Source organism: Alnus glutinosa, chromosome 3, assembly GCF_958979055.1.
Source record: "Alnus glutinosa chromosome 3, dhAlnGlut1.1, whole genome shotgun sequence".
In the NCBI taxonomy this organism is placed as follows: Eukaryota; Viridiplantae; Streptophyta; class Magnoliopsida; order Fagales; family Betulaceae; genus Alnus; species Alnus glutinosa.
Window position 1 is genome coordinate 28,848,060 of NC_084888.1, and position 24,261 is coordinate 28,872,320.

Genomic DNA, 24,261 nt, shown 5'->3' on the forward strand with positions numbered 1-24,261 from the left:
CATTATATTCGATCGATCGACTTTGCATATTCCAGAAGGTCCAGATATTTCCAAATTTTTGTGCGATCCAAATCAAAAGTTGATTTCTATGGACAGAAATTGATGCCGACCTCCTCTGTTTGTGCGGCTAGAATTGATCATTGGTGAGTTAAATCAAATCTATATATATATATATATATATGAGATTAGTGTTTAGATTTAATCATGCATTACTTGGGGTTTCCAATTTTCCAAGGGCATCCTTAGTTAATTTTAGTGTTTTGTAATTCCTTTGATGCACGTTCTTTGGACCAAAATCCAGAGAGCAACTTCTTCATCTTTTTCTTCTTTGTTCTTCATGTTTTAACTTAGGTTTTATTTTCATTTTGTAATCCGAGCTTTATAATTTTAGTATAGTTGTTTTTGATTCATTTTCTTCTTGTTTCTTTACTGTTTTCCATAGAACTAATGTCTATATTAGTTTATTTCATGTCTAGCTAAACCCTTCCTTAGGATTTTGATCAAATCTTTTCCAAAAATCATGAAATGTTCTTGATTTTCTTGATATGTTTGATGATTGTGTAAGCCTAGAGGATTGTAAAACCCATGCTAAAAGGTTTTGTCTTTAAGATTCCAATCCATTTATTCATGAAAAAGAGTTATGCTTGTCTATAAGTTTTCTTAAATTCATGAATAAAATCAACGCTTTTGAAGGAGAACGATGTCTTGGGCAATGGTTCCATTTGACATGATGCATGTTCACTTATTAAAGTTACCTTATAGGGTATGTTAGGGAGCACCGATCGTTGAGCACCTTTGATAGTCTGAAACGTATTTCAATTGTAGTGTAACTTTTATGTAATGTGATCGGTGTGAAACAAGATACCTTATCATTGTGGCATAATTAGGGTTTTCATGTATTGTGTATGCTTATTAGGATATTTTATAGACTAGTAAGCTAGGGAGCATTAATCACCCCACACCTTTTGTAGTGTAAACGTTTTTTAATTATAGATTAATCTTTACGTGGAGTTTTTTAATGTGAAACTATGTGTTTTATTATTACGTCTTAACGAAAGTGTTTTCATGTCGAGGTCGTCTTAATGGTTGACGCACATCACGCGCTCATATCATACATGTTAAGAAGATCCATATAGACTTTAAGCATTTCATTGGTTGATGATTTGATGCGATCATTACCCTAAGTTTCTTTTAAGTTTGTTTCATTTTCTAGTTTTAAATCACTTAATTCGTTGTAACTTCAATTCTACAATCTTTACTTTTGTTTTTATTTTCAAAGTTAAGTTAAATACGTTCCTTTAAAAATCTCGTTACGAAAAACAACCCCTAAATCCTTATGGTTCGATAGCCCTTACTATAGTACAATTGATTCGTAATATTGCGAGTGATAAAACTTATAAATTTAAAATCCACGTAGTCGAGTTGGCTACCAAGCCACCCCAATTAAAAAAGAAATTTAATTTTTTAATTTTAATTTATTTTAATTTTTAGTTTTATATATATATATTTAACATTGACACTTGTCGTCATTTTATTGATACTGACATGGCACCACTAACAGAATCTGTTAAGTGTTTTGACGAAATTTGACTGCAGGGAGTAATTTGTTTTTAAAAATGTATATTTTTAATATATTAATTTTTTTTTAAAAAAAGTGACACATGTCACCATTTTATTGGTGTTGACGTTGACACTAACAGAATACGTCAAATATTTTAACAGAATTTGACTACATTGACTAAATTTTTATTTTTTGCCTACCTTTGAATTATTTTTTATTCTACAGTGAGCTATTTGTAATTTAGGTTAGCCACATGAATTGATTTTGAATTTATCAATTTTTTTTTTTTAAAAAAAAATATTTTAGTTTAGTTTAGTTTTTTTTTTTTTTTTTTTGAAGTTTTTTAAAGTACACTTGAAAATTCAGGAGGCTTAAAATCGGCTGATCGTTCATGTGGCTTTTTATATTTTTCTCTATTTTGAATAGTTTAGGACATTAGGGCATTTTTAAACTCAAGAATAGAAACTAATGTCAAGTCTTTTCAGAGATTTGGAGATCAGTGAGTGTTTGAAGAGATGATACGTTTACAACTTTTATACAACTGTTGTACAAATTCAATGATTTTTTTTTAAAAAAAATTAAATTAAATTAAATTAACCATTAAAAATGTATAACCCACATGTAGGAAAATAGATCCAATAGTTAGTTTGAAAAGCAATTGTTAGAGTTGTACAAAGTTTATAAACGTATCATATCTCTTGTCCAAAAGATTACCCGGTGGAGACTTACGACTCAAATGAGTAAAAACTCAAATGGATATTTGCTTTTATTTTTTTAACATAATGTGATTATTTTATGTATCATACATGTGTGTTTACAACTCACATGAAATACATTTTAGATTAATGTGAATTATACTTTATGAAAATGATTGATGAATAATATGAGTTTGTAAATGCATACTTGTAAAATATGGTGAATATTTGATTGCATCATATGACATGATAACCAGTATGTGCGGGATAACGGCCATTGGCATACTATTATATGGGTTAGCCCTATGGTCAAAGAGATTTATTTTTATGTTTAACATTGGATCTAATGGTTTTTTGCGACGGGCGCACAATGTACACATGGGGTCACCGTTACGGCTTTGCTATATAGTAGCGTGGGCCACCCAAGGTCGAATTCAGTCGGGTTGCTAGTATAAGACGGTATAAGGCAATATCCGGAGCACCTTTATTGCACCACAAGTTTTTCGGGACAGCGCCAACCTTACCAAGAAGTGGTTAAGGGCTTGAATAGAGCAGATGGAATTGAACTATAACATGATTATCTTATTACAACATATATTATATCTATATTGTATCCATAATCATCTTGTCAAATAAAGAAATTTAACTTTACATTGTTGTATGTAATTTATATCTTAAACATTTGAGTTTACTATATGATAACATATACATCATGCGTATTTATACTCATTAAGTCGTGAGCTTACACTTGTATATTTAATTTTCACCTATGAAAAATGTGTTGTTTTATAAATAGCTTTGAAGATGACAGATCTCATGAACTGTTATGTCCACTTGTAAGACATAATTCAGATAATTTTTTAGGAGTTACATTTTGTGTGGCTAAAGACCATGTGGAATGGTATTGAGCACATCCGTCGTGATATGATCGAGATCATACATCTGCTTTATCTTCTTAAAACTAGGCCTTGAGCTTTATGTTTATAACTCTTAGATTTGGTTTGTAATATTTATGTTTTATTGATGACTGGTTACCGTAACATTCAGAAAAGTTATTTTATGTTATGATGCTTTAGTTTTACTCTGGTTGTTTATGAATTTGTGGGTTTAATTAGTAGCTCTCTCTGTATGAAAGTGAAAAGTCTTCCGTCGCAAGCTCTCTTCGGAGAGTGTAAGATCCCTGAATCTTTTTATTTATGGAATATGGTTGGGAGGTGAACCATAAAATTAATTACCAGTTAATTAAATTCAATGGGGCGTTAATTTGGAACAATCAAAATCACAAGTATCACGAATTTCTTGAGTCAAGATCGAATTTGTGTTATGGGTCATATGTGGAAAAGTTATTCTTTGGTGTTATTAGGGGGTGGGTATGTAAAAAGATTAGATGGATTTGTGAAATTTTGTTAAGAATTTGAGTGTTAAAAATGTTACAGGCAAATGTTTGATGAAATGTTACATATGTATATATACTAATAAAAATGTTCCTTGTAATTTTGTTCATTTACGGTCCTAATTTGCATAAACAACATTTACTTTAAATCATGCAATGAAAAATAATTGAGAAGGGGTAGAGAATGTAACTTACCTCTTGCTGCAGCTAAATAGCTAGGGAGACCTCCTCTGCTAGCTAACTAAACCAAAAAAACATTCACATACATTAATTAATCTAGTTAGAATTGACCAATTGATCTTTTTCTAGACTGTTCCCCATCTAAAAAAATTTGTTTTATTTTTTCTAAAAAGAATGAATTAGTTTATGGTTCTGGTTCTGTTTTTTTAGGGTTCGAAATCATAATTTGGACCCCAGAAAATAATTTGTCCAAAAATTTCATTTATTTTTTCACAAAAAAAACCCATTCTATTTCTTTCTTTATGAAAAATCGCTGTAAAAAATTATTTTTAACTTTTTAAGATTTTTTTTTTTTTTTTTTTGGGGTGGGGGGGACATTTTCAAAAAATCCTAATTGGACCTATTCTAACTAAAACTCTCATGACATGGGCCAAAAGTATAATAAATGGACTAAAACCCACTAATACTTCTTATCTAAAAAAAATTGGGCATATATACTTAATCTAATAACTTTATAGGCCTGAAACTTAATTAAAATGGATCAATTACACCTTTTAGGCTTTTAAGCATCTTTTACACAATTTTTCAGAATTTAAGCAAATCATCAAATCCCTCGAATTTCTTGTTAAAACAATGCAACTATTAACCAGTTTTAATGTTATTCATCTAGGGGAAACATAAAATAAAACTTTTGTAATTAATTAAAATGAATTATCTGGCCACGCAAGTTACTGCCTTGGTGTAATTTCTATGTTCTTGGTCCATTTTTAAAACTATTTTTACAAGATTTTATGTTTACCAGCACATGTTCTTGGTTAAGTTTTAATAAAATTTTAATGAGGAATTTCAATCTATCGACTCACTTTGAAAATCAGTCTGGGCAGTACCTCCTCTGGCAGGATCTCCAATTTATAAAAGGGGAAAGTACACTTATTTTACTCAAACTATCATTTTATTGTCAGTGTTCCCCCCTCCCAAAACTACTAATTGTGTCAATGTCTTTCCTCAAACTATCAAAAAATGGCAATGACCATCTATGACTAGCAAAAATGCAAAAATAACCCTAAAAATTTTTCAATAAGATAAAAATGTGATTACAAATTCGAAAAAAAAAAAAAACTAAAAAATAAATAATAAAAACTAGAAAAAAAAAAAAAAGAAAAAAAAATTAAAAAAAATTAAAAAATTAAAAAATTAAAAAATTTAAAAAAAAAAAAAAAAAAAAAAAAGAATGAAAAATTGTGGAAAAAAAAAACTGAAAATAATAAAAACAATTTTTTTAAAGAAAAGAAAAGAAAAAACCAGTTTTTTTTGGTATAAATTTTTGTTATTTTAGATTTTCTTAATAATTTTTTGGTTTCTTTAAATTTTAATAATTTTATGAAGGATATTTTTGTCATTAGGGGGATATTGTCATTTTTTAGTAGTTTAAGGGAGGGGGACATTGACACAATGATTGGTAGTTTAGAAGGAAACATTGACAATAAAATAATAATTTGAAAGGGTTATACGTACTTTTCTCTTTATAAAATCACAATTCTTTCTTCTTCTTCTTCTTCCTTTTTTTTATTTTTTTTATTTTTTTAGTGTTTTATTTGTTGTCGTGTCGCTACTGCCCTCTCAGTTTTGGACCAGCCAAGAATCTCTCTTCCCCTAAAGGCAATACTTTCCCTGCACCTCTTAGTTTTCTACGAGAAAAACCCAAGAGAGAGAAGATGCACCCGCTAGATAACTTTAGTATTGTCAAATTCAATGTAAAAACGGTGCAAAAGTTGATTTACCTTTGGATTAGTAAAGCTTTTAACGATGGATTAGAGCCAAACTCATACCGCCGTTTGAGGAACAAAAAGGTATGTTGCACCTGAATGGTTTCAACGTTAAAACGGTGCAAAAGTTTATCTGACTCTCGATTAGCAAAGCTTTTGATGATAGATCAGAGCCAAACTAATACCGCCATTAGAGGAACAAAAGGGTATGTTGTACCTGAATGGTTTCAATGTTAAAACGATGGAAAAGTTGATCTGACTTTCGATTAGCAAAGCTTTTGATGATGGATCAGAGCCAAACTCATACTGCGGGCCATTAGAGGAATATATATAAAAGGGTATGTTGCACCTGAATGGTTTAGGAACATGCCAATCACGGCTAAATTAAAGTTGATGTATACAGCTTTTGTGTCATGCTGCTAAAGATCATTTGTTGTCGGAGAAGCCTAGTTATAGAATCTGGCAAGAGGACAAACCAATTTTAACATTGATGTGTACATCAAAGTCCAATCATTCATTCATTCACTTAATTAACATACAAACTCTTATACTTTGCTAAAGGCCACCATTCTAAATAGTTAATTGAATTCTTTGCCAAAAAAAAAAAGAAAAATGAAGTCATTGAAGGTCTCTTATATATATATACCTTAAAAGTTATTCATTGAAGTAGCATGCATATGACATAAAATTTGAGGAGAAAAGATAGAATTATATATGGATGAAAATTATAGGAAGAAGGTTGTAGTGGTAATGATGATATTGATAATCCCTACACTAGCACTTAAAGTGCAAGCTGATGATGACCGTTTCCCTCCTCTCCATCCTTCTTCATCTCCTTTCTCTTCCCGCTCTTCATCTACTCCATCTCCTTCTGCTCCTCTCTCTCCCTCGAGGCTCGTTGGTGATGGTATTTCTAAAACAAAATCAGAAGAAATATGCCGACGAAAGTGTGTTGCCATATGTTTAATGAAAGTAGTTAAAGACAAATCTTTTGAATTCTTCAATTATTATTATGATGGATGTATGTATGAATGCAAGACAGGTCAAAAAGATCGCAGATCTAAACCACCAGGTTCCTCTCTCTCTCTCTCTCTCTCTCTCTCTCTCTCTCTCTCTCTCTCTTCTTATTATGATGGATGAATGTTTGAATGCAAGACAGGTAAAAAAGATCGCAGATCTAGAAGTCGAGGACCAGGTATCTCTCTCTCTCTCTCTCTCTCTCTCTCTCTCTCTCTCTCTCTCTCTCTCTCTCTCCTTATTATGATGAATGTATGTTTGAATGCAAGACAGGTCCAAAACATCGCAGATCTAGAAGACCAGGTATCTCTCTCTCTCTCTCTCTCTCTCTCTCCACTTCAAACTCCTTGTATGTGCAAACACACGATTGGAATATGCACTTTTAGTGACGTATGTTTATTCATCATAAGAATTTGAGAGCTAAGTTTTTCATGTTTATTACTTAACGAGTTTATCAATTAATTAAGAGAGGAATATTAATTAGATTTATAAAATTTTGAACTATTATTATAACAATCAATATAATATTAATGTTAGCTTTATAATTTTATAAAACTGTCTCTTTCCAGATCGATTTGAGTCAAATTTTACGTGTTTGCTCTTTTTGTATTGCCAATTTTTCATGAAAAATATGTGTGTATATATATATAAAGAATCGAGAAATTCGATATTAATTAAACACTCAAATGCTCCCTATGTTAATATTAGGAAAGATGGCCTAGCTAGATGATCGATGCTCCCAAAAGTTTATGAAAATTAAAATAATCAAACTTTGGTTAAGACATTTTAGTTCAAAAGAAAAGAAAGTAGTAATATATTTCTTTTAGTACGTACATGCATCCAGATTATATTTAGTAATATATTTATATATTTATTTATATATATTTATATATTTAGTATGATTGGAGGATATTCGTTGTAGCATCTATGGTATTATATAGCATAAAAGAAAATTTTTCTTCAACAACACAACTTGTTAGTTTTTTTTTTTTCGCTTTTATCAGTGTTTTCACTTTAGTTTTATTGTGGTTTTGATGAAATTTACAATTTAAAGTCCAAGAAACAAAGCATGTCTTGTTTTCCATGCACTTTTCTGGCCCTTAATAAATAGGTGCCCATATATATATATATATATATTAAGTGTCGTATTCATTATTTTCAAATTTGAGTTAAGGAAGCAATTTCAAATACCTTCAAAAGTTTTATGTGGTTGTCTTTTATTTAGGGTAAATGCATGATAAATCATTAAATAAAAGCTTAATTTGAATGCATTTCATCACTTTTTAATTTTAAAAATTAGATGCTTGAGTTTTCAATTATTCGCAATAGATCATATCCCTCCATGATTTTGCCGTTCAAATTTACTGTAGATTGCTTAATGCCACATCAACATTTTTGCTTAAAATAACAAATTTACTTTTTTAATTTTTAATTTTTCCCTTTAAAATAACAAAAAACATTTTTTTTAAGCAAAAATGTTGACGTGACACTAACGCTCTATAATAAATTTAGACGGCAAACTCACAGAGAGATCTATTGTAAATAATTAAAAACTCAGATATCTTATTTTCAAAATTAAAAAGTAAGTAAATTCAAATAATACGTATACATATAAATTTATCATACATTTACCATTTCATCTATAGTACAATAATTCTTTGTGATTAGTACTATAATAACTTTCAAAAATCTTCCCAACATGGCAGGTAAGAATCAAGTGGAGGGCCATATGGAAGCTGGCCATAACAAAACTGGTTAAACATCTTCAAGAAGACACTAGCTTTGCATTATACTTTAGAGTAACATTTTTTGCACAATAATTGCATGCACTTTGTATAATAAAGAAAATGTGAAACTTTTTTGTGAAAGTAAAAAAAAAAAAAAAAAAGAAAGAAAAAGAAAGAAGGCGTGTACAATTATTGTGAAAATCATTTCCACATCAGCTGTATTATACAAAGTATATACAATTATTGTGCAAGACAATTACTCTATACTTTATTATAGAATTAAAAAGAAAAAGAAAAAGAAAAAAGAAAAAAGAAGTGTTATTCATATATGTCATGATGTATCAGACACTTTATTTGAATGAATATCTTTCAATATAATGTCCATGGCACTCAAGGAAATATAGGATAGTAGGAAAATTTAAATAAGGTAAAATTATATATATATATATATATATAAAACCCTCAACTAACAGCCGATCTTAAAATAGCGTCATAAATTTTCAAGTATGCTAAAGTGGCCTATCAAACTATCTAGGTGTTTCAAAAAAGCAACTTTTTTTTCCGATAATTCCCCTTATTCTTTTAAAAACAAAATAAAATATTAATAAAAAAATATTTTTCTTAAAACAATATATATATATATATATATATATATATATATATATATATATATATATATATATATATATATATATATATATATATATATATATATATATCTAAAAAGTTAAATAAATTAAAAACTTTAAAATTTAAATATTTTAACTTAAAAAAAAAAAAAAAAAAAAAACCAAGGGATGGCTTGGCAATCACTCTATGTGGTGTCATTATTTTATTGGTGCTGACATGAGCGTCATTATTTTTATACCGTATGAAGCGATTTGTAATTTAGGCCAATAACATAGACTAATTTTGCATTTATACTATTTTTTTTTTTTGTTTGGTATTAATTCACACCTTGGTTTTTTTTTTTTTGTTTAAAAATTAATTTTTTATTAATTTTTTTTTTTTTTTAGTTTTTAAGAGAATAAGATTATTATAGGAAAAAATAGCATTTTTGGCACAAATTGGTAATTTAATGGGTCACTTTAGCACACTTAAAAATTTATGAAACTATTTTAAAATCGGTTATTAATTAAGGGAGCTTTTTTATACTTTTCCTTTTAAATAAGTTTAATTCTTTATCGGATCATAAAAACTCACTTTCCGAGGATCTCTTCCTTCTCTCCTAGATCGAACATCAATTGCAACTATTCAATAAACTACCCTTTTTATTCTAATTATCCACCGGGATTTGGACCTTTGAAAGAGCCTTTTCTCCATATGGGGCCTTCCATCACTAGTCCGATTATTCAAGGGCCTACGAATCAACTCAGTACACGGGCCACTTGCAGCTTGCCCAGTAGTTAACAGGAGTTGTGGGGCATTCTTCATCGAGCCTTACTTTATTTGGCCCTTCATTTCTACCAAGGCCATGCCTCCTCAAGCATCTCACCTCTGGAACCAGAGCCTTTGCTGCCATGCCCTTCTCCCTTGGCTTGTGACCTGCAAGTAAGCCAACCCATATCCTCTATTCTTTTCCTGATAAACTAGGATCACATGAAACCCCCAAGCATGCACAACACCCGAAAACCCATCACACTGCCATGCATGCACCACCTTAGATTTATACAAACCCCATCATTTCCCTCCCACCCCTCCATTTCAAATTTACGCTAACCAACCCTCTATTCCTAGCTACTCGAAGGTTCCCACCACACACAAATTATCCTCACTTCCCTCTAGGTCTTCCACCCGCCATCACCCCTACCAAAGGAAGATGGTGGGAAGTCTCAAATTGCTGATGTGTACCCCTCTCCTTTCTCTGAGTTGAGCAAAGTTTCTGGTCAAAAGAGGGTGGTAGTCTCTGATGTCTCAGCGCTTTTCTCAAAACCATCCAAAAAGCTAACCACTCCTAGTAGCCTCCAGGACCGGATGTTGCTTGCTGCTCAATCACTCTCGGCCTTGAAGAACTCCACCAGCTCCAAATACACCGTTTTTGCTAAGGGTTTCTGGCCCTTCGAATTTGGCTCCTTTCACTATGACTCACTCATCTTATGCGAAATCCTCTCCTACAACCCGGGTTGATACTGTGGGTCTACCGACTGCTCCAGCATCTCCAACTTTGCTTAGAAAGGTGTACAAGGCAACAAAAAAATCCAGGAGTGTTACTCAATTGATCTTGATGGATGCAGGTTCCCATACAGTGGCTAATCCCTCTGATCCCTTTGAGGTGGCAGGCTCAACCATGCCCCCTCCTGAGTTATGATCACTTTATCCGAGAATTGTAGAGGTTTGACCCAAGCCTCTACAATTCGCAGTCTTAGGGTTCTTATCAGGAAACATAACCCTGATATTATTTTTTTGTCTGATACTAAGACTGCTCCTTTTGTTTCTACCCCTATTTTGCATCAACTGGGGTTCACTTTAATGGTTCATGCCCCTCCCTCTAGCTCTAAGGGAGGCCTTTTGCTTGCTTGGAAAACAGATATTAATATTGTTAGCTTTTATGTAACTTGTAATATTATTTGTGTTTGGTACTATCCGGATGATCCTCTCATTAAATGCTTGCTTTCCTTTGTGTATGGACCCCCTTATAAGAACCTTTGCAAAAAAATTTGGAATGTTATGGATAGTTTTGGGATTTCTTATAATGACTCGTGGGTTTGCATTGAGGATTTTAATACTATTACTTCGCCTAATGATAAATTAGGGGGTAGACCTTTCGATTCTTTTCAAATCTTTTCTCTGACTTCATGGATGAATTTGTAATGATTGATTTGGGTTTCAGTGGTAATCCTTTCACAAGCAATGCTCTAGTTTAATTAAGGAGCGACTTGATAGGAGTATTGCTAATAGCAACTGGATTCACTATTTTCCATCTTATTCTGTTATTCATCTCCCAGCTCATAGTTCGGATCACTGCCCGTTTCTTTTGAACACAAGCCTCCCGGTTCCCTCTCTTCCACGACCTTTTAGGTTTGAGGAATTTTAAACTAAGGATCCAACCTGTGGTATTGTTATAGAAGAAGCTTGGTCACCATTTATCATAGGTTCTCCTTCTTATTGCTTGACAAAAAAAAGCTCAAACTAACAAAGGAGGCTATAAAATTCTAGAACAAGCACTATTTTAGGAATATTAAATCTAAACTTGATAGTACTCTCTCTTTGCTTGATAAGGTACAATAGGCTCCTCCTTCGAATTCTAATTTAGCAATGGAGCTTCACCTTCAAACTTTATTGGATGATTATCTTCTTCAAGAAGAGTCTCTTTGGAAGACTAAATCTAGGGAGTTATGGCTTACAGCCATTGATATTAACACAAGGTTTTTTCACACTAGTACTCTTATTCGTCGTCGACGAAACTCTATTTCTCTTCTTCAAACCCCGAATGGGGGGTGTGAAAAATTGAAATGACTTCTAAAAGTAAAGTGTGTGCAACAAGTGTCAACAAAAATTAAAGCACAGCGAAAAGTAAATGACACAGATATTTTTGTTGACGAAGTGGAAACTCAGTTAAGAAAAAAACCACTCCGGGGCAACCAAACCCAGGAATTTCACTATTCAGAAGACATAGCTAGATACAAGGTAGTAACACTCACATGTACCGATGCAGTGGTCGTACCTTGATCTCTGACGTGTAACCCAACACGAACGCTTCCCAACCAGGTTCACCTACCTGAAGGGGTCTTCAATGGAACTCCTTACCTTAGAGCCGACCTCTAAGATAGACTTCGGTTTACAGCACAGCACACTTGTAAAACGGCTTCAGAGGGATTGATGACTTCTCTGAGCTCTAATGGAATTCACACCCTTGGCAAGGCTTTTAGAGGAAATATCACGTCTCTAAGCTGTAAAGAATTCACCACCGAATTCTGTTGAATGGCTTCAGAGGAATTTCTAACTTCTCTGAGCTCTAGAAGAATTCACTTCGAATTCTTGCAGCTCTAAGTGCCCAAGGACCCCTATTTATAGTCTGGGGGTCAGAATGAGCGTCAGGCAAAATAAGCCTATGAGCGGTCCGAACGGTGGACCATGACCGTCCGGACGGACAACTGTGCGACAGGATTTTCTGAAATTTTCGCGGAGAAATCTTTCCTGTATAAGAACATCGTCCGGACGGGATGGCTCGATCGTCCGGAAGGACGCACGTCTTCTGCAAGTAATTTCCATAACAAGCTTCGCGCGTCCGAACCAAGGGGCAGGAACGTCCGGACGGCTAAACTTCAACACGCAATTTCCATATCTGATACACGTGCGTCCGGACCATAAGGGGAAGACGTCCGGACGGCTAGACTTCAGCACGCAATTTCCATATCTGATGCGTGTGCGTCCAGACCATAACGGGGAGACATCCGGACGATTGAAGTCGAATCATCAGTTACCATATACGATGCACCAGCGTCCAGACCACAGCTGTCAGATGTCCGGACGGTTCATTTTGAACTGCGATTCTTACCTTATGGAGATACGCGTCCGGACGGTAAACCACATCGTCCGGACGGTTGATTGATCTTCCCTTTCTTGAACTTGGAAAGAATCAGTGAACCGTTCAAGAACTGATAGGCGTCCGGACGTGCTGCTGAAACGTCCGGACGGAGTAAGCTGGCACAGAAGCTTCTCGATACAGTGTAGGTGTCCGGACGGAAGAAGCACATCGTCCGGACAGATGATGCTGGACTGAATGTGTCTGGACGGGATGGCACATCGTCTGGACGAAAGAAGCAGGAACAGTAGGTGTCCGGACGGGATGGCACGATCGTCCGGACGGTTGACAGGGAACTTGAATTCCTTCTGACTTCATTCTGAGTAGTGGAATCCCTGTTTACAGCATCTCGGCTGCACGTAATTACCATAATAAGGCTTGGAGCGTCTGGACCCTAAAGACTAATGTCCGAACGGTTGAACTGGTACACATCTTGCCTTATAGAAAACATCGTCTGGACGGGATCACACATCGTCCAGACGGGAGCAGCCGTCTTCCCATAACCGTGTCTTGAGGCAGAAACCCTAATGCTTGTCAAACCCTGAATGGCGTCCGAATAGTATAACCACGTCATCCGGACAGATGCACTGGAACACTGGGATCTTCTTGAACTCTGATGAGCTTCTAGACACTGATGGATGTCCGGACGGAAAAGATCTTGTCGTCCGGATGGATGTTGCTGATTGATGAGTGTCCGAACGGAATACCACGTCGTTCGGATGACTAGCAGGGAACCGAAATAAATTTGCTTCTAAACTTCACAGAATCTTCTTGAAGGACATGGCTGAAGAGTAGACTCTGGATAAGGCAGCTTCCCTGATGAAAACAGCAACATTACATAGAAGTGATTTGTCAACAGAATGCAGCCAATCAAAAATATCTCCAAAAATACCATTAGATCCTGTTAGTTCTAAACATAATGTGGTATTTAACACGGCTATCAAATGGATGCCAAAGAGAAATATAAGCAATGCAGCTACTCATAAGACATAAATATATCATAATCAGCCCAACACACAGACAGAAAAGGATTTTCATGCACAATATCTCAAGAAAATATCCCAACAAATATTTCAATATTCTAAAAGCACAAAGACTTAAAAGAATAACGGAAGACACAAAGAAGATCATGGGATGAGAAGAGATGTGCAACAAATGCCAAAATCTCGAGAGAAATCCACGAGAAAAACACACAAGATGCCATGATATATCAATAAAAATGCAAAGGTGTGTGTATGGCAGAGAAAGAGAAGCAAGTCTTAAACCTATAGAGATCCTGACCGGATGAGCAATTGCTAGGTCAACATATGGTAAGACTGCTCTCGTTTTGGACGTAAGAATAAGTCCGTCCAAACACAACACACTGAAAATTTTGAAACTTGAGGAAAATTAGCAGACAAATAATTTTTCCAAAGGCAGTTTCAGAAACACACATGTATAGTCAACTGATAACACAATCAGAGAGCATCTCAAAACTAAGCAGAGATATAAAAGAGAGTTGAGATTTCAATAAGCACAAATAACTTTTCCTGATCACAGAAAATTCAAATAGGCAACTCAACTCAAGCAATGCGTGTGTGTGTGGAGACTCTTTTCCCACAAGGTATGACTTTCCAAGACATGACAAAGAACAACTAGATTTTTTAGACACGAGAGAAAATCAGAGACAGATAAGCCAAAAGTCAAACCTTATAACTTGCTAGGGCCTAGCCACCCTCATCTGATACACTCCCCCAAAGAAACAGCACATATTCTGTTTTACTTGTACCATGTAGGACAAGGTAAATTTTTACTTGCTCATAGAGGGCAAGGTAAATTTAAGCACAAGCAGTGATTAAACAAATTTAAAGCACAAAACTTTTTATGAATTATTGCTCGAATCTTATGGTACTGCAAACTGAAGGGAGTGCCAGAATTTATAGATGCTAGGTTCAACTAGCCTGTGGTCAATTTGGTCATCTAATCAAGGACTTCAACTCATATCCAAAATCTCCAAAAGCAACGAGTCAGAGAAGGAAAGAAGTACCTTAGGGAAGCCCGGGATAGTGCACTTTTTTCATCGTATGAGGAAAGAAGCTATCCTACTTTTGCATAAACAGGAAAAACACTTGGCTAATATAGTCAAAACTCTCGAATATATCTAAGCATAGTAAATTAATGCTCACAGAAGAGAGATATTAGGTAAGGATACATACAGTACCTAATAAGCCAAGAGAAAGAAAATCTTGCAAATTCTCCCCATTTTTTTTTTTTTTTTTGTTGAAAACCGATAAACAACAAACACATGCTCTGAAAAGGAAATGACATCTAATCCCAGCATGTAAGGTAAAACCAAACCTATCCACATGGAGAGAGGTTTAGAAATACTAAGACAGAGAAACAACCGCCCGACGTGCTTTAACTGTCATCCCCAAAAATATCTGCAGAAGCTTCTCAAGATAACAAGAGAAAATATGGGGATAAAATAAACGGTTCCTCAAACAGAATGCAAGGCATGAGTACGATATGACAAGATAAATAATGCAATGCAAACATACCTGACATGCACTAGGATTTAAGAACCAAAATCCTAGGCATGGGAGACCTCACCTACTAGGTGAGTCCACTCCCCCTTAAGGGGTGAATTGTCTCATCCTTCCTTACCCATACCTTCTTTACCTGTGAGGCAGGGGTGTGAGCCATGTACCAATTGATCATTCTGACTAGGACATTCTTTATCATGTTGACAAGCCCTTCATTGGTCTGATTCTTCTTGGGCTTGTGAGGCTTCACTTTGAAGCATTCGGCTTTGATGTGGCCATACTTACCACAATGATAGCATGAGGGAGAATCCCTTTGAGGATAATGCTGTTGTTGCCGAAAAACATGATGAGGCTTAGAATGTTTAGAGCTAGACTTACCTGTCTTTTGCTCTGTTTTCCTGATCCGAGGTTGCTGATGTCGGATCTGAGGACAGTGTGACCTGATGTGTCCAGAGACACCACAATGATAGCAGGTAGGCTGACTTCGTTTGCTGAAATGCTTCTTGAAGGGCTCTGCAAATTTAAGATTAGCATTTTCACAAACAATAAAGTCCTTACCTCTTTTAGATATATGTCTCCTATGGGGCGGGACATATTTATCTGAAGAGGTTTTCTCAATAACGCCCTATTTGGAATCCTCTTGTTTCTTCCAAGGTTTGTGGGATTTTAACAGATAACACTTTGGTCTGATATGACCAACCTTCCCACAATGATGACACATAGGAACAAACTTACCTTGTGTTCCCGAATCCTTGGAGTTAGGCTTCACACAATTATTCAAGCAAGAATTTTCTGAACAAGCTGCATCTACTATCACAGGCTTAATATCAACATGATCTAATTCAAGGTCAGAAATATGTGAAGTAGAAGCACTTAAATCATCAACAATTAAACCAGGCTTGTTCGAAATATCTGAATGAATACACAACATGCTTTTCAAATTATCACTTGAGAATTTTTCCAAGAGATTTTCAGATTCCTTTAATTTATTCTCAAGTGTATCAATAATGTTAAATAGCATGGTATTTTCAGATCTCAAAGAGTCAATCAAAGCAAGTGATTCAGACAATTGCATAATTAATGACTCTTTTTCTTGCTTCACCTTTTTAAGCTCTTTATGTGAAATTTTAGAATGTTGAGCATTCTTCAATTTATTAAAAATATTAAAGAGCTTAATATCATAATCCTCATTAGATAACTGAGAAGAATTCATGATAAAAGGTGTAATCAAAAAATAGAAGTCACAACGAGATGAGGATCACACTCAGGAAATAAATCCTAAATAGAGTGTACCCGCTCTGATACCAATTGAAAAATTGAAATGACTTCTAAAAGTAAAGTGTGTGCAACAAGTGTCAACAAAAATTAAAGCACAGTGGAAAGTAAATGACACAGAGATTTTTGTTGACGAAGTGGAAACTCAGTTAAGAGAAAAACCACTCCGGGGCAGCCAAGCTAAGAAATTCCACTATTCAGAAGACATAGCTAGATACAAGGCAGTAACACTCACATGTACCGATGCAGTGGTCGTACCTTGATCTCTGACGTGTAACCCAACACGAACGCTTCCCAACCAGGTTCACCTACCTGAAGGGGTCTTCAATGGAACTCCTTACCTTAAAGCCGACCTCTAAGATAGACTTCGGTTTACAGCACAGCACACTTGTAAAACGGCTTCAGAGGGATTAATGACTTCTCTGAGCTCTAATGGAATTCACACCCTTGGCAAGGCTTTTAGAGGAAATATCACGTCTCTAAGTTGTAGAGAATTCACCACCGAATTCTGTTAAATGGCTTCAGAGGAATTTCTAACTTCTCTGAGCTCTAGAGGAATTCACTTCGAATTCTTGCAGCTCTAAGTGCCCAAGGACCCCTATTTATAGTCTGGGGGTCAGAATGAGCGTCAGGCAAAATAAGCCTGTGAGTCGTCCGGACGGTCGACCATGACCGTCCGGACTGACAACTGTGCAACAGGATTTTCTGAAATTTTCGCGGAGAAATCTTTCCTGTATAAGAACATCGTCCGGACGGGATGGCTCGATCGTCCGGACGGATGCACATCCGCTGCAAGTAATTTCCATAACAGGCTTCGCGCGTCCGGACCAAGGGGCAGGAGCGTCCGGACGGCTAAACTTCAACACTCAATTTCCATATCTGATACGCGTGCATCCGGACCATAAGGGGGAGACGTCCGGACGGCTAGACTTCAGCACGCAATTTCCATATCTGATGCGTGTGCGTTCGGACCATTACGGGGAAACGTCCGGACGGTTCATTTTCAACTGTCAGTTACCATATACGATGCACCAGCATCCGAACCACAGCTGTCAGATGTTCGGACGGTTCATTTTCAACTGCGATTCTTGCCTTACGGAGATACGCGTCCGGACGGTATACCACATCGTCTGGACGGTTGATTGATCTTCCCTTTCTTGAACTTGGAAAGAATCAGTGAACTGTTTGAGAACTGATAGGCGTCCGGACGTGCTGCTGAAACGTCCAGACAGAGTAAGCTGGCACAGAAGCTTCTCGACACAATATAGGTGTCCAGACGGAAGAAGCACATCGTCTGGACAGATGATGCTGAACTGACTGTGTCCGGACAGGATGGCACATCGTCCGGACGGAAGAAGCAGGAACAGTAGGCGTCCGGACGGGATGGCACGATCGTCCGGACGGCTAACAGGGAACTTGAATTCCTTCTGACTTCATTCTGAATAGTGGAATCCCTGTTTACAGCATCTCAGCTGCACGTAATTATCATAATAAGGCTTGGAGCGTCTAGACCCTAAAGACTAATGTCCGGACGGTTGAACTGGTGCACATCTTGCCTTATAGAAAACATCGTCCAAACGGTAGCAGCCGTCTTCCCATAACCCTGTCTTGAGGCAGAAACCCTAATGCTTGTCAAACCCTGAATGGCGTCTGAATGGTATAACCACGTCATCCGGACAGATGCACTGGAACACTGGGATCTTCTCGAACTCTGATGAGCTTCTAGACACTGATGGATGTCCGAACGGAAAAGATCTTGTCGTTCGGATGGATGTTGCTGATTGATGAGTGTCCGAACGGAATACCACGTCGTTCGGATGGCTAGTAGGGAACAGAAATAAACTTGCTTCCAAACTTCACAGAATCTTCTTGAAGGACATGGCTGAAGAGTAGACTCTGGATAAGGCAGCTTCCCTGATGAAAACAGCAACATTACATAGAAGTGATTTTGTCAACAGAATGCAGCCAACACAAAAACTAATAGGGTGGATCATTGATCGTGCTGATATTGGTAATTATTTTGTCACAAATTTTAAGAATATGTTCACTTCTACTAATCCGGCTTTTTCTCAAGAACTACTAGATCTCTTTAATCCATTCATTTCGGAGCTTGACAATAATCTTCTTTGTGCTATTCCTACTGAAGTTGAGATTTATGACTCGCTGATCAATTTGGGTAGGGAAAAAGCTCTGGGTCCTTATGACTTTACTGCTTTATTTTATGTCAAATATTGGGACTGTATCAAAAATACGGTTCTGTTGGCTGTTGGTAATTTTTTTTATTCTAATAAACTGCTTCAAGAACAGAACCATACTTTTATTGCTTTGATTCCCAAGCGTTTGGGGGCTTCTGTTGTTCAACACTTCAGGCCTATTAGTCTTTGTAACATTATATACAATATTATCTCAAAGCTGTTGGCTAATAGACTGAAGCCTCTTTTATCAAAAATTATTTCTCCTTTTCAAACAGTTTTTGTGCGAGGTTATCATATCCAAGATAATTCTATTCTATCCCATGAGTTGCTTCACTCTCTCAAGAATAAACAGGAAAGGGGTGGTCTTATGGCAGTTAATATAGATATGGAGAAAGCATTTGATAAAATGGAGTGGGACTTCCTTCTGATTATTATGGAGAAATTGGGTTTTCATCCCAAATGGATCAACTGGATTCGGATTTGCATCTTTACTTCTTCTTTCTCTGTCCTGTTGAATGGCTCTCCTTTTTGTAATACCCCGTATTTTTTTTAAATATGAATATAAATATTTATTTACTAAAGAACTACTAATATGTATATGTTCTTATAATGAAATATAGCCATGCGCTATTCCTGGGAAATTGTGTACATGTTTTAAATTATAGAGATGTTTTATAGCTCAAGTTCGCGTTCCCCTTATATCCCAAAACGGGGGCGTGACAAGATGGTATCAGAGCAAAGTCAATCGTAAGTTGACTTGCTGTAAACCTAGGGAACGACATGGAAACCTAGACTTAGGATAAGTTGCACGCTACGCTTATGATTCAAACTTATTTTTTTAAAAAAGATAGGAAACTCTAAATTTTGATGCGTTGCAGAGTTATGGAAGACGGAGGTGAAGGATCATCGCAAGGCACGAAAACCGAAACTACCCCCGACGTGACCCAAATGTTCCAAGAGATGGCTAGGCAATTCGTCGCAGCCATAACTGATTTCAGAGGTGAGGCACCTCGTGACGTGGAGCAAGGTTGCCCATTTAAAAGATTTGAAAGGCTTAACATCCCTATGTTTGATGGGAAACAAGGTCCTATAGAGTCTGAAAATTGGCTAGTAGACGTTGAAGAAATATTACAGCTGGCAGGATGTACAGAGGAACAAAAGGTACAATATACAGCTTACAGACTATCTGGTGAAGCCAAACGATGGTGGAATGCCAAGAAAGTACTACTAGTCCAAGAATTAGGAAGTGAAAGGGCGATCTCTTGGGAACGTTTTCAAAAGGAGTTCCTTCAGCATTACTTCCCTAAAATCCTCAGAGACGCTAGAGCACGAGAATTTATGGACCTCACCCAAGGGAATATGACAGTTGCTCAGTACGCTGCTCGTTTTAATGAGTTAGCTCGCTTTGCTCCATATTTAGTAGCAGATGAGGAGAATCGAGTGAGAAAGTTTGAACAAGGTCTCAACCCCCAAATACTCGATCGAGTGGTATGTCTAGAAATTCACGACTTTGTGGAATTGGTGAACAAGGCTTCCTTGGCTGAGGAAAGTTTGAAGAGGAACGCTATAGCAATGGCAGATTCACGGAAAAGAACAGCACCTGCAATGAACGGTAACCAACCCTCTTGGAAACGGAGGCAGAATGGAGGCAACCAAGGAGTTAATTTTATGGGGAACAGACCAGCCTCATCCAATGACATGCTCTGCCCTAAATGTAACCGTCCTCATCAAGGGCAATGTCGTATAGGAACCAACATATGTTTTTGGTGTGGTCAAGCCGGACATTTCATACGAGATTGCCCCAGCGCAAGGGTAAGAGCCAAATCTGAGCAAAAGGGAAACGGACAGAAGCAATTTGCTCAAGCTAGAGTATACGCTCTCACACCAGGCAATGCAGAGACAAAAGAATGAAGTGGTGACAGGTACTCTACCCCTATTCTCTAGCAAAGTGTTAGTTACATATATTTGGAAAACGTAAGATTAGACACCACTTTCGAAATCACATCAATCATAGGTTAAATGAAAGCATTGAATTAGAAACAACGGACTACCTAGGATAACTTGGCACATAGTTCCACTTTTATGGTGTAGTTATGATAGATACTACTCGGATTTGTAAGTATTGAAATCTAAAGTTGTTTTATGAGGTGGAATGACTGTCTAAGTAAGGAGAATGTTAAAGTATGAATTTTTTCAATAATTTTATAAGTTTGATATAAGCACATGTATTAGAGAAGAATTCCTTGAGCATGAGATATGATAGAAAATAGTAGTTGTGATATCTATGGGGAGTAATAGAGTTATAGTATGTTTCTGATTTCATATAATGTGTAGAAATGTTTAGGTTTTGAGTATATTACATCTTGCTTTTGCTATAAAGAATTGCGGATGGGTGATTAGTCCTTGATTTGGATGGATATGTAGTATGAAAAATTTATTTATGATTCTAGAGGTTAACCAATTGGGAGTATAATTATTGATGTTTTGAATTGCTGACTAAGAGCTTGTAGGTATGTTAATTTTTAGTATTTGGCTTGGTCTTGATGCTTGTAACTATTAAATTTGGGAGTTATATCTGGGTTGTTATTATTGATTTTGAGGATTTGGAGTTATTAAAGAATTGATTAATGATTTTTAGGACCACTCAAGCATATTGGTAAATCACTCCAGAATTGATTGGTTTTGTGTAACTATTGAATTGTATATTTGATGATGAGGCTATAGTTGGTGAACATATTTTCTTAAGGTCTGATTCATGATATGATATTATATGCCGAGTAGGATTTTGGGTGGCGTGGGTGTATCTCATCAATGAGTTTTATTAAGTATTAGCTTAGATTTTCATGCCTTTTAATGTAAGAGTATGATATATGATGGAATTATCTGAAGAAATTGAATTAGCTTTTTGATGAATTCTGCAAATACTACATGAGTATTCCTTTATCCTTAATGAGTTTAATGATAGTACGAATGACTTGAGTTGATTAAGGAGTATGATTGATTGATTTACGTGCCTATGATATAATACAAATTTGTGATTGAGGTAAAGTTTTGGGATACATGCCAATTTGAGAAAACAAAATTACTTAGTGTTATCGTTGGAGAATCCTATGGATTAAAATTATATTTTGAGGTCTACATCTTAGCCTTCCGCAAAGTCATTTGAGGTTAATTAAGGTAGACACTATTTTGATTTTAAATTCTTGCTTGCGGTGATTTATTATGATATAGTTTATGTTTGAGGTCTGAAGAATTAAGGACTGTCTTACTTGAGGATAGGAACTGTTGGACTCAGAAATAATGTTTAAGGATTTTCTATTGGAAAGAAACTCCAACCCCTAAGGATTAATTAAGCACGGTCTTTTTATCGAGACGTTGGACTTTGAATAAGTTTCTTCCTAGAATTGAGAGGTGGAATTTGAATAATACAAGATGGAAGACTTTTCTTGGGAAGCATCGAATAACAAAGTCAGAGCTATGTGTTCTAATGCAGAAACCGAATCTAAGTTAGGTGAGACTTTATCAGTTGTGTGTATTTAACAAGTATATAGTGGGTATATTCTCTTGTTTTCAACAAGATTTATGAGGTAGTATATGCAGACCTGCCAGTTAATATTGGATAAAGGTTAGTACCCCGCCTTAGTCGGTAGATCGACTTATAGAATAGATCATGGTACTATATAAAACATTATTTTCTTACACCCTTTTTGAAAAGATAAGAGCAACCGCTTATCATAGTCGAAGTTTTCGAGTATAGTACGTTTCTTTAGATTTAGAAATCTAAATCTCCATTGAAAACTTCATAGTTTTTGAATTTCGAGGACGAAATTCTGTAAGGGGGGAAGATTGTAATACCCCGTATTTTTTTAAAATATGAATATAAATATTTATTTACTAAAGAACTACTAATATGTATATGTTCTTATAATGAAATATAGCCATGCGCTATTCCTGGGAAATTGTGTACATGTTTTAAATTATAGAGATGTTTTATAGCTCAAGTTCGCGTTCCCCTTATATCCCAAAACGGGGGCGTGACACTTTTGGTATTTTCCGGCCTTCTCAAGGTTTACTCAAAGGTGACCCCCTATCACCCTTTCTTTTCATTTTGGGTACTGAAGTTATATCAAGGTTCCTGCACCAGAGTTTATAGGGTTATAAGATTTCTCGGAGATGTTTTCCTCTTCATCATCTTCTTTTTGCGGATGATATGGTCATTTTCACTTATGCCACCTCTCTGGAAGTAGGTATTATCAAGTATTGTTTAACTAAATATAACCATTGGTCGGGTCAATCGGTGAATGTGGATAAATCTAATATTCTGTTTAGCTCTAACACTACTGCATCTACCAAAGCCAGCATTCTGGATATTACCCTATGTAGAGACTCTTATTTCTGCGAAGCATCTGGGCCTCCCCATGTTCTTTGATTGGTCTAAACAGTCTTCTTTTTTGGATATTCTTCAAAAGGTGCAAAGGAAAAATAGAAGGATGGAGATCTAAAACCCTGTCCCAAGCTAGGAAATTAGTTTTGCTCAAAGTGGTAGCTTCCTCTATCCCTTCTTATGCTATGAGTTCTTTTATGTTCCCAGACATTCTCTGTCATCGTCTTGACAATACTTTCAGGAATTTTTGGTGGAGTTTCCCTAAAAATAAATCATAATCTTACGCTTAAATCTTAGAGTTCGATATGTTTGCCTAAAGATCAGGGTCGTTTGGGTTTTCGTTTAATGAAAGACATCAATGTTTCGCTTATTGCCAAACTTGGCTGGAAAATTCTTTCAAATCATGATGCACTTTGGATATCTCTCTTCAAGAAAAAATATATAAAGTATGGAACTCTCCTCTCCTGCCCTTTAAGCTCGAGGTCTTTTATCTATAATGGAATCAAATCTGTTGTTCCTTTGCTTAAATCGGGTTCTTGTTATATTCCTCATGGTTCAAGTTCTCTGGATATTTGGTTTTCGCCGTGGGTTCCTACTTTGCCCAATTTTCAACCTATCCCACGAGTTTCAAGACTGATAAAGGAGCATCCTTTGGCGATTTCGGACCTTATAAATCCTGTTACTTTGACTTGGAATGTATCATTTCTCAATTTTCTTTTTGATTCCTCTACTGTGACAGAAGTCTTAAAGATTAAAATTAGAGCTCTTTCTGATGCTCTTCTATGGATAGTTTCTGCTTCTAGGGTTTTCACTACCAAGATGGCTCATCATTTATATACTTCTAATAGGCCTCCTCCAGTTTCACCTGTGACATGTGTCAGTTGGAAAGGCTTATGGAAACTGAAGCTAAACCATAGACTCAAGCTTTTCCTCTGGAAAATGGTTTGGAACATTGTTCCAACAAAGGATTGTATTTCAAAATCCATCACCACCTCTCAGTTGGATTCATCTTGCTCTCTTT

General features: G+C 35.9%; 2 protein-coding genes across 2 annotated transcripts; both read left to right on the forward strand.

The window, feature by feature from the left end:
• The first annotated feature begins 6,260 nt into the window (after positions 1-6,260).
• LOC133864846 (uncharacterized) lies at positions 6,261-8,482 on the forward strand. Its single transcript, XM_062301275.1, has 4 exons — positions 6,261-6,667; positions 6,755-6,790; positions 6,886-6,915; positions 8,319-8,482. Exons 1-4 carry the CDS (start codon positions 6,310-6,312, stop codon positions 8,369-8,371), a joined length of 477 nt encoding a protein of 158 aa, XP_062157259.1. The 5' UTR covers positions 6,261-6,309; the 3' UTR covers positions 8,372-8,482.
• An 11,334-nt stretch (positions 8,483-19,816) lies between these two features.
• Positions 19,817-20,767, forward strand: LOC133863319 (uncharacterized). The gene has a single exon (XM_062299266.1). It carries the CDS (start codon positions 19,817-19,819, stop codon positions 20,765-20,767), a length of 951 nt encoding a protein of 316 aa, XP_062155250.1.
• The last annotated feature ends 3,494 nt before the right edge of the window (positions 20,768-24,261 follow it).

Bases quoted from the DNA above. Each gene is read 5' to 3' on its own strand.
- LOC133864846 (XM_062301275.1), top strand. From the start codon at position 6,310: ATGGATGAAAATTATAGGAAGAAGGTTGTAGTGGTAATGATGATATTG. The intron at 6,668-6,754 runs GTTCCTCTCTCT...AATGCAAGACAG, and splicing joins TCGCAGATCTAAACCACCAG to GTAAAAAAGATCGCAGATCT. The intron at 6,916-8,318 runs GTATCTCTCTCT...CCAACATGGCAG, and splicing joins TCGCAGATCTAGAAGACCAG to GTAAGAATCAAGTGGAGGGC.
- LOC133863319 (XM_062299266.1), top strand. From the start codon at position 19,817: ATGGCTAGGCAATTCGTCGCAGCCATAACTGATTTCAGAGGTGAGGCA.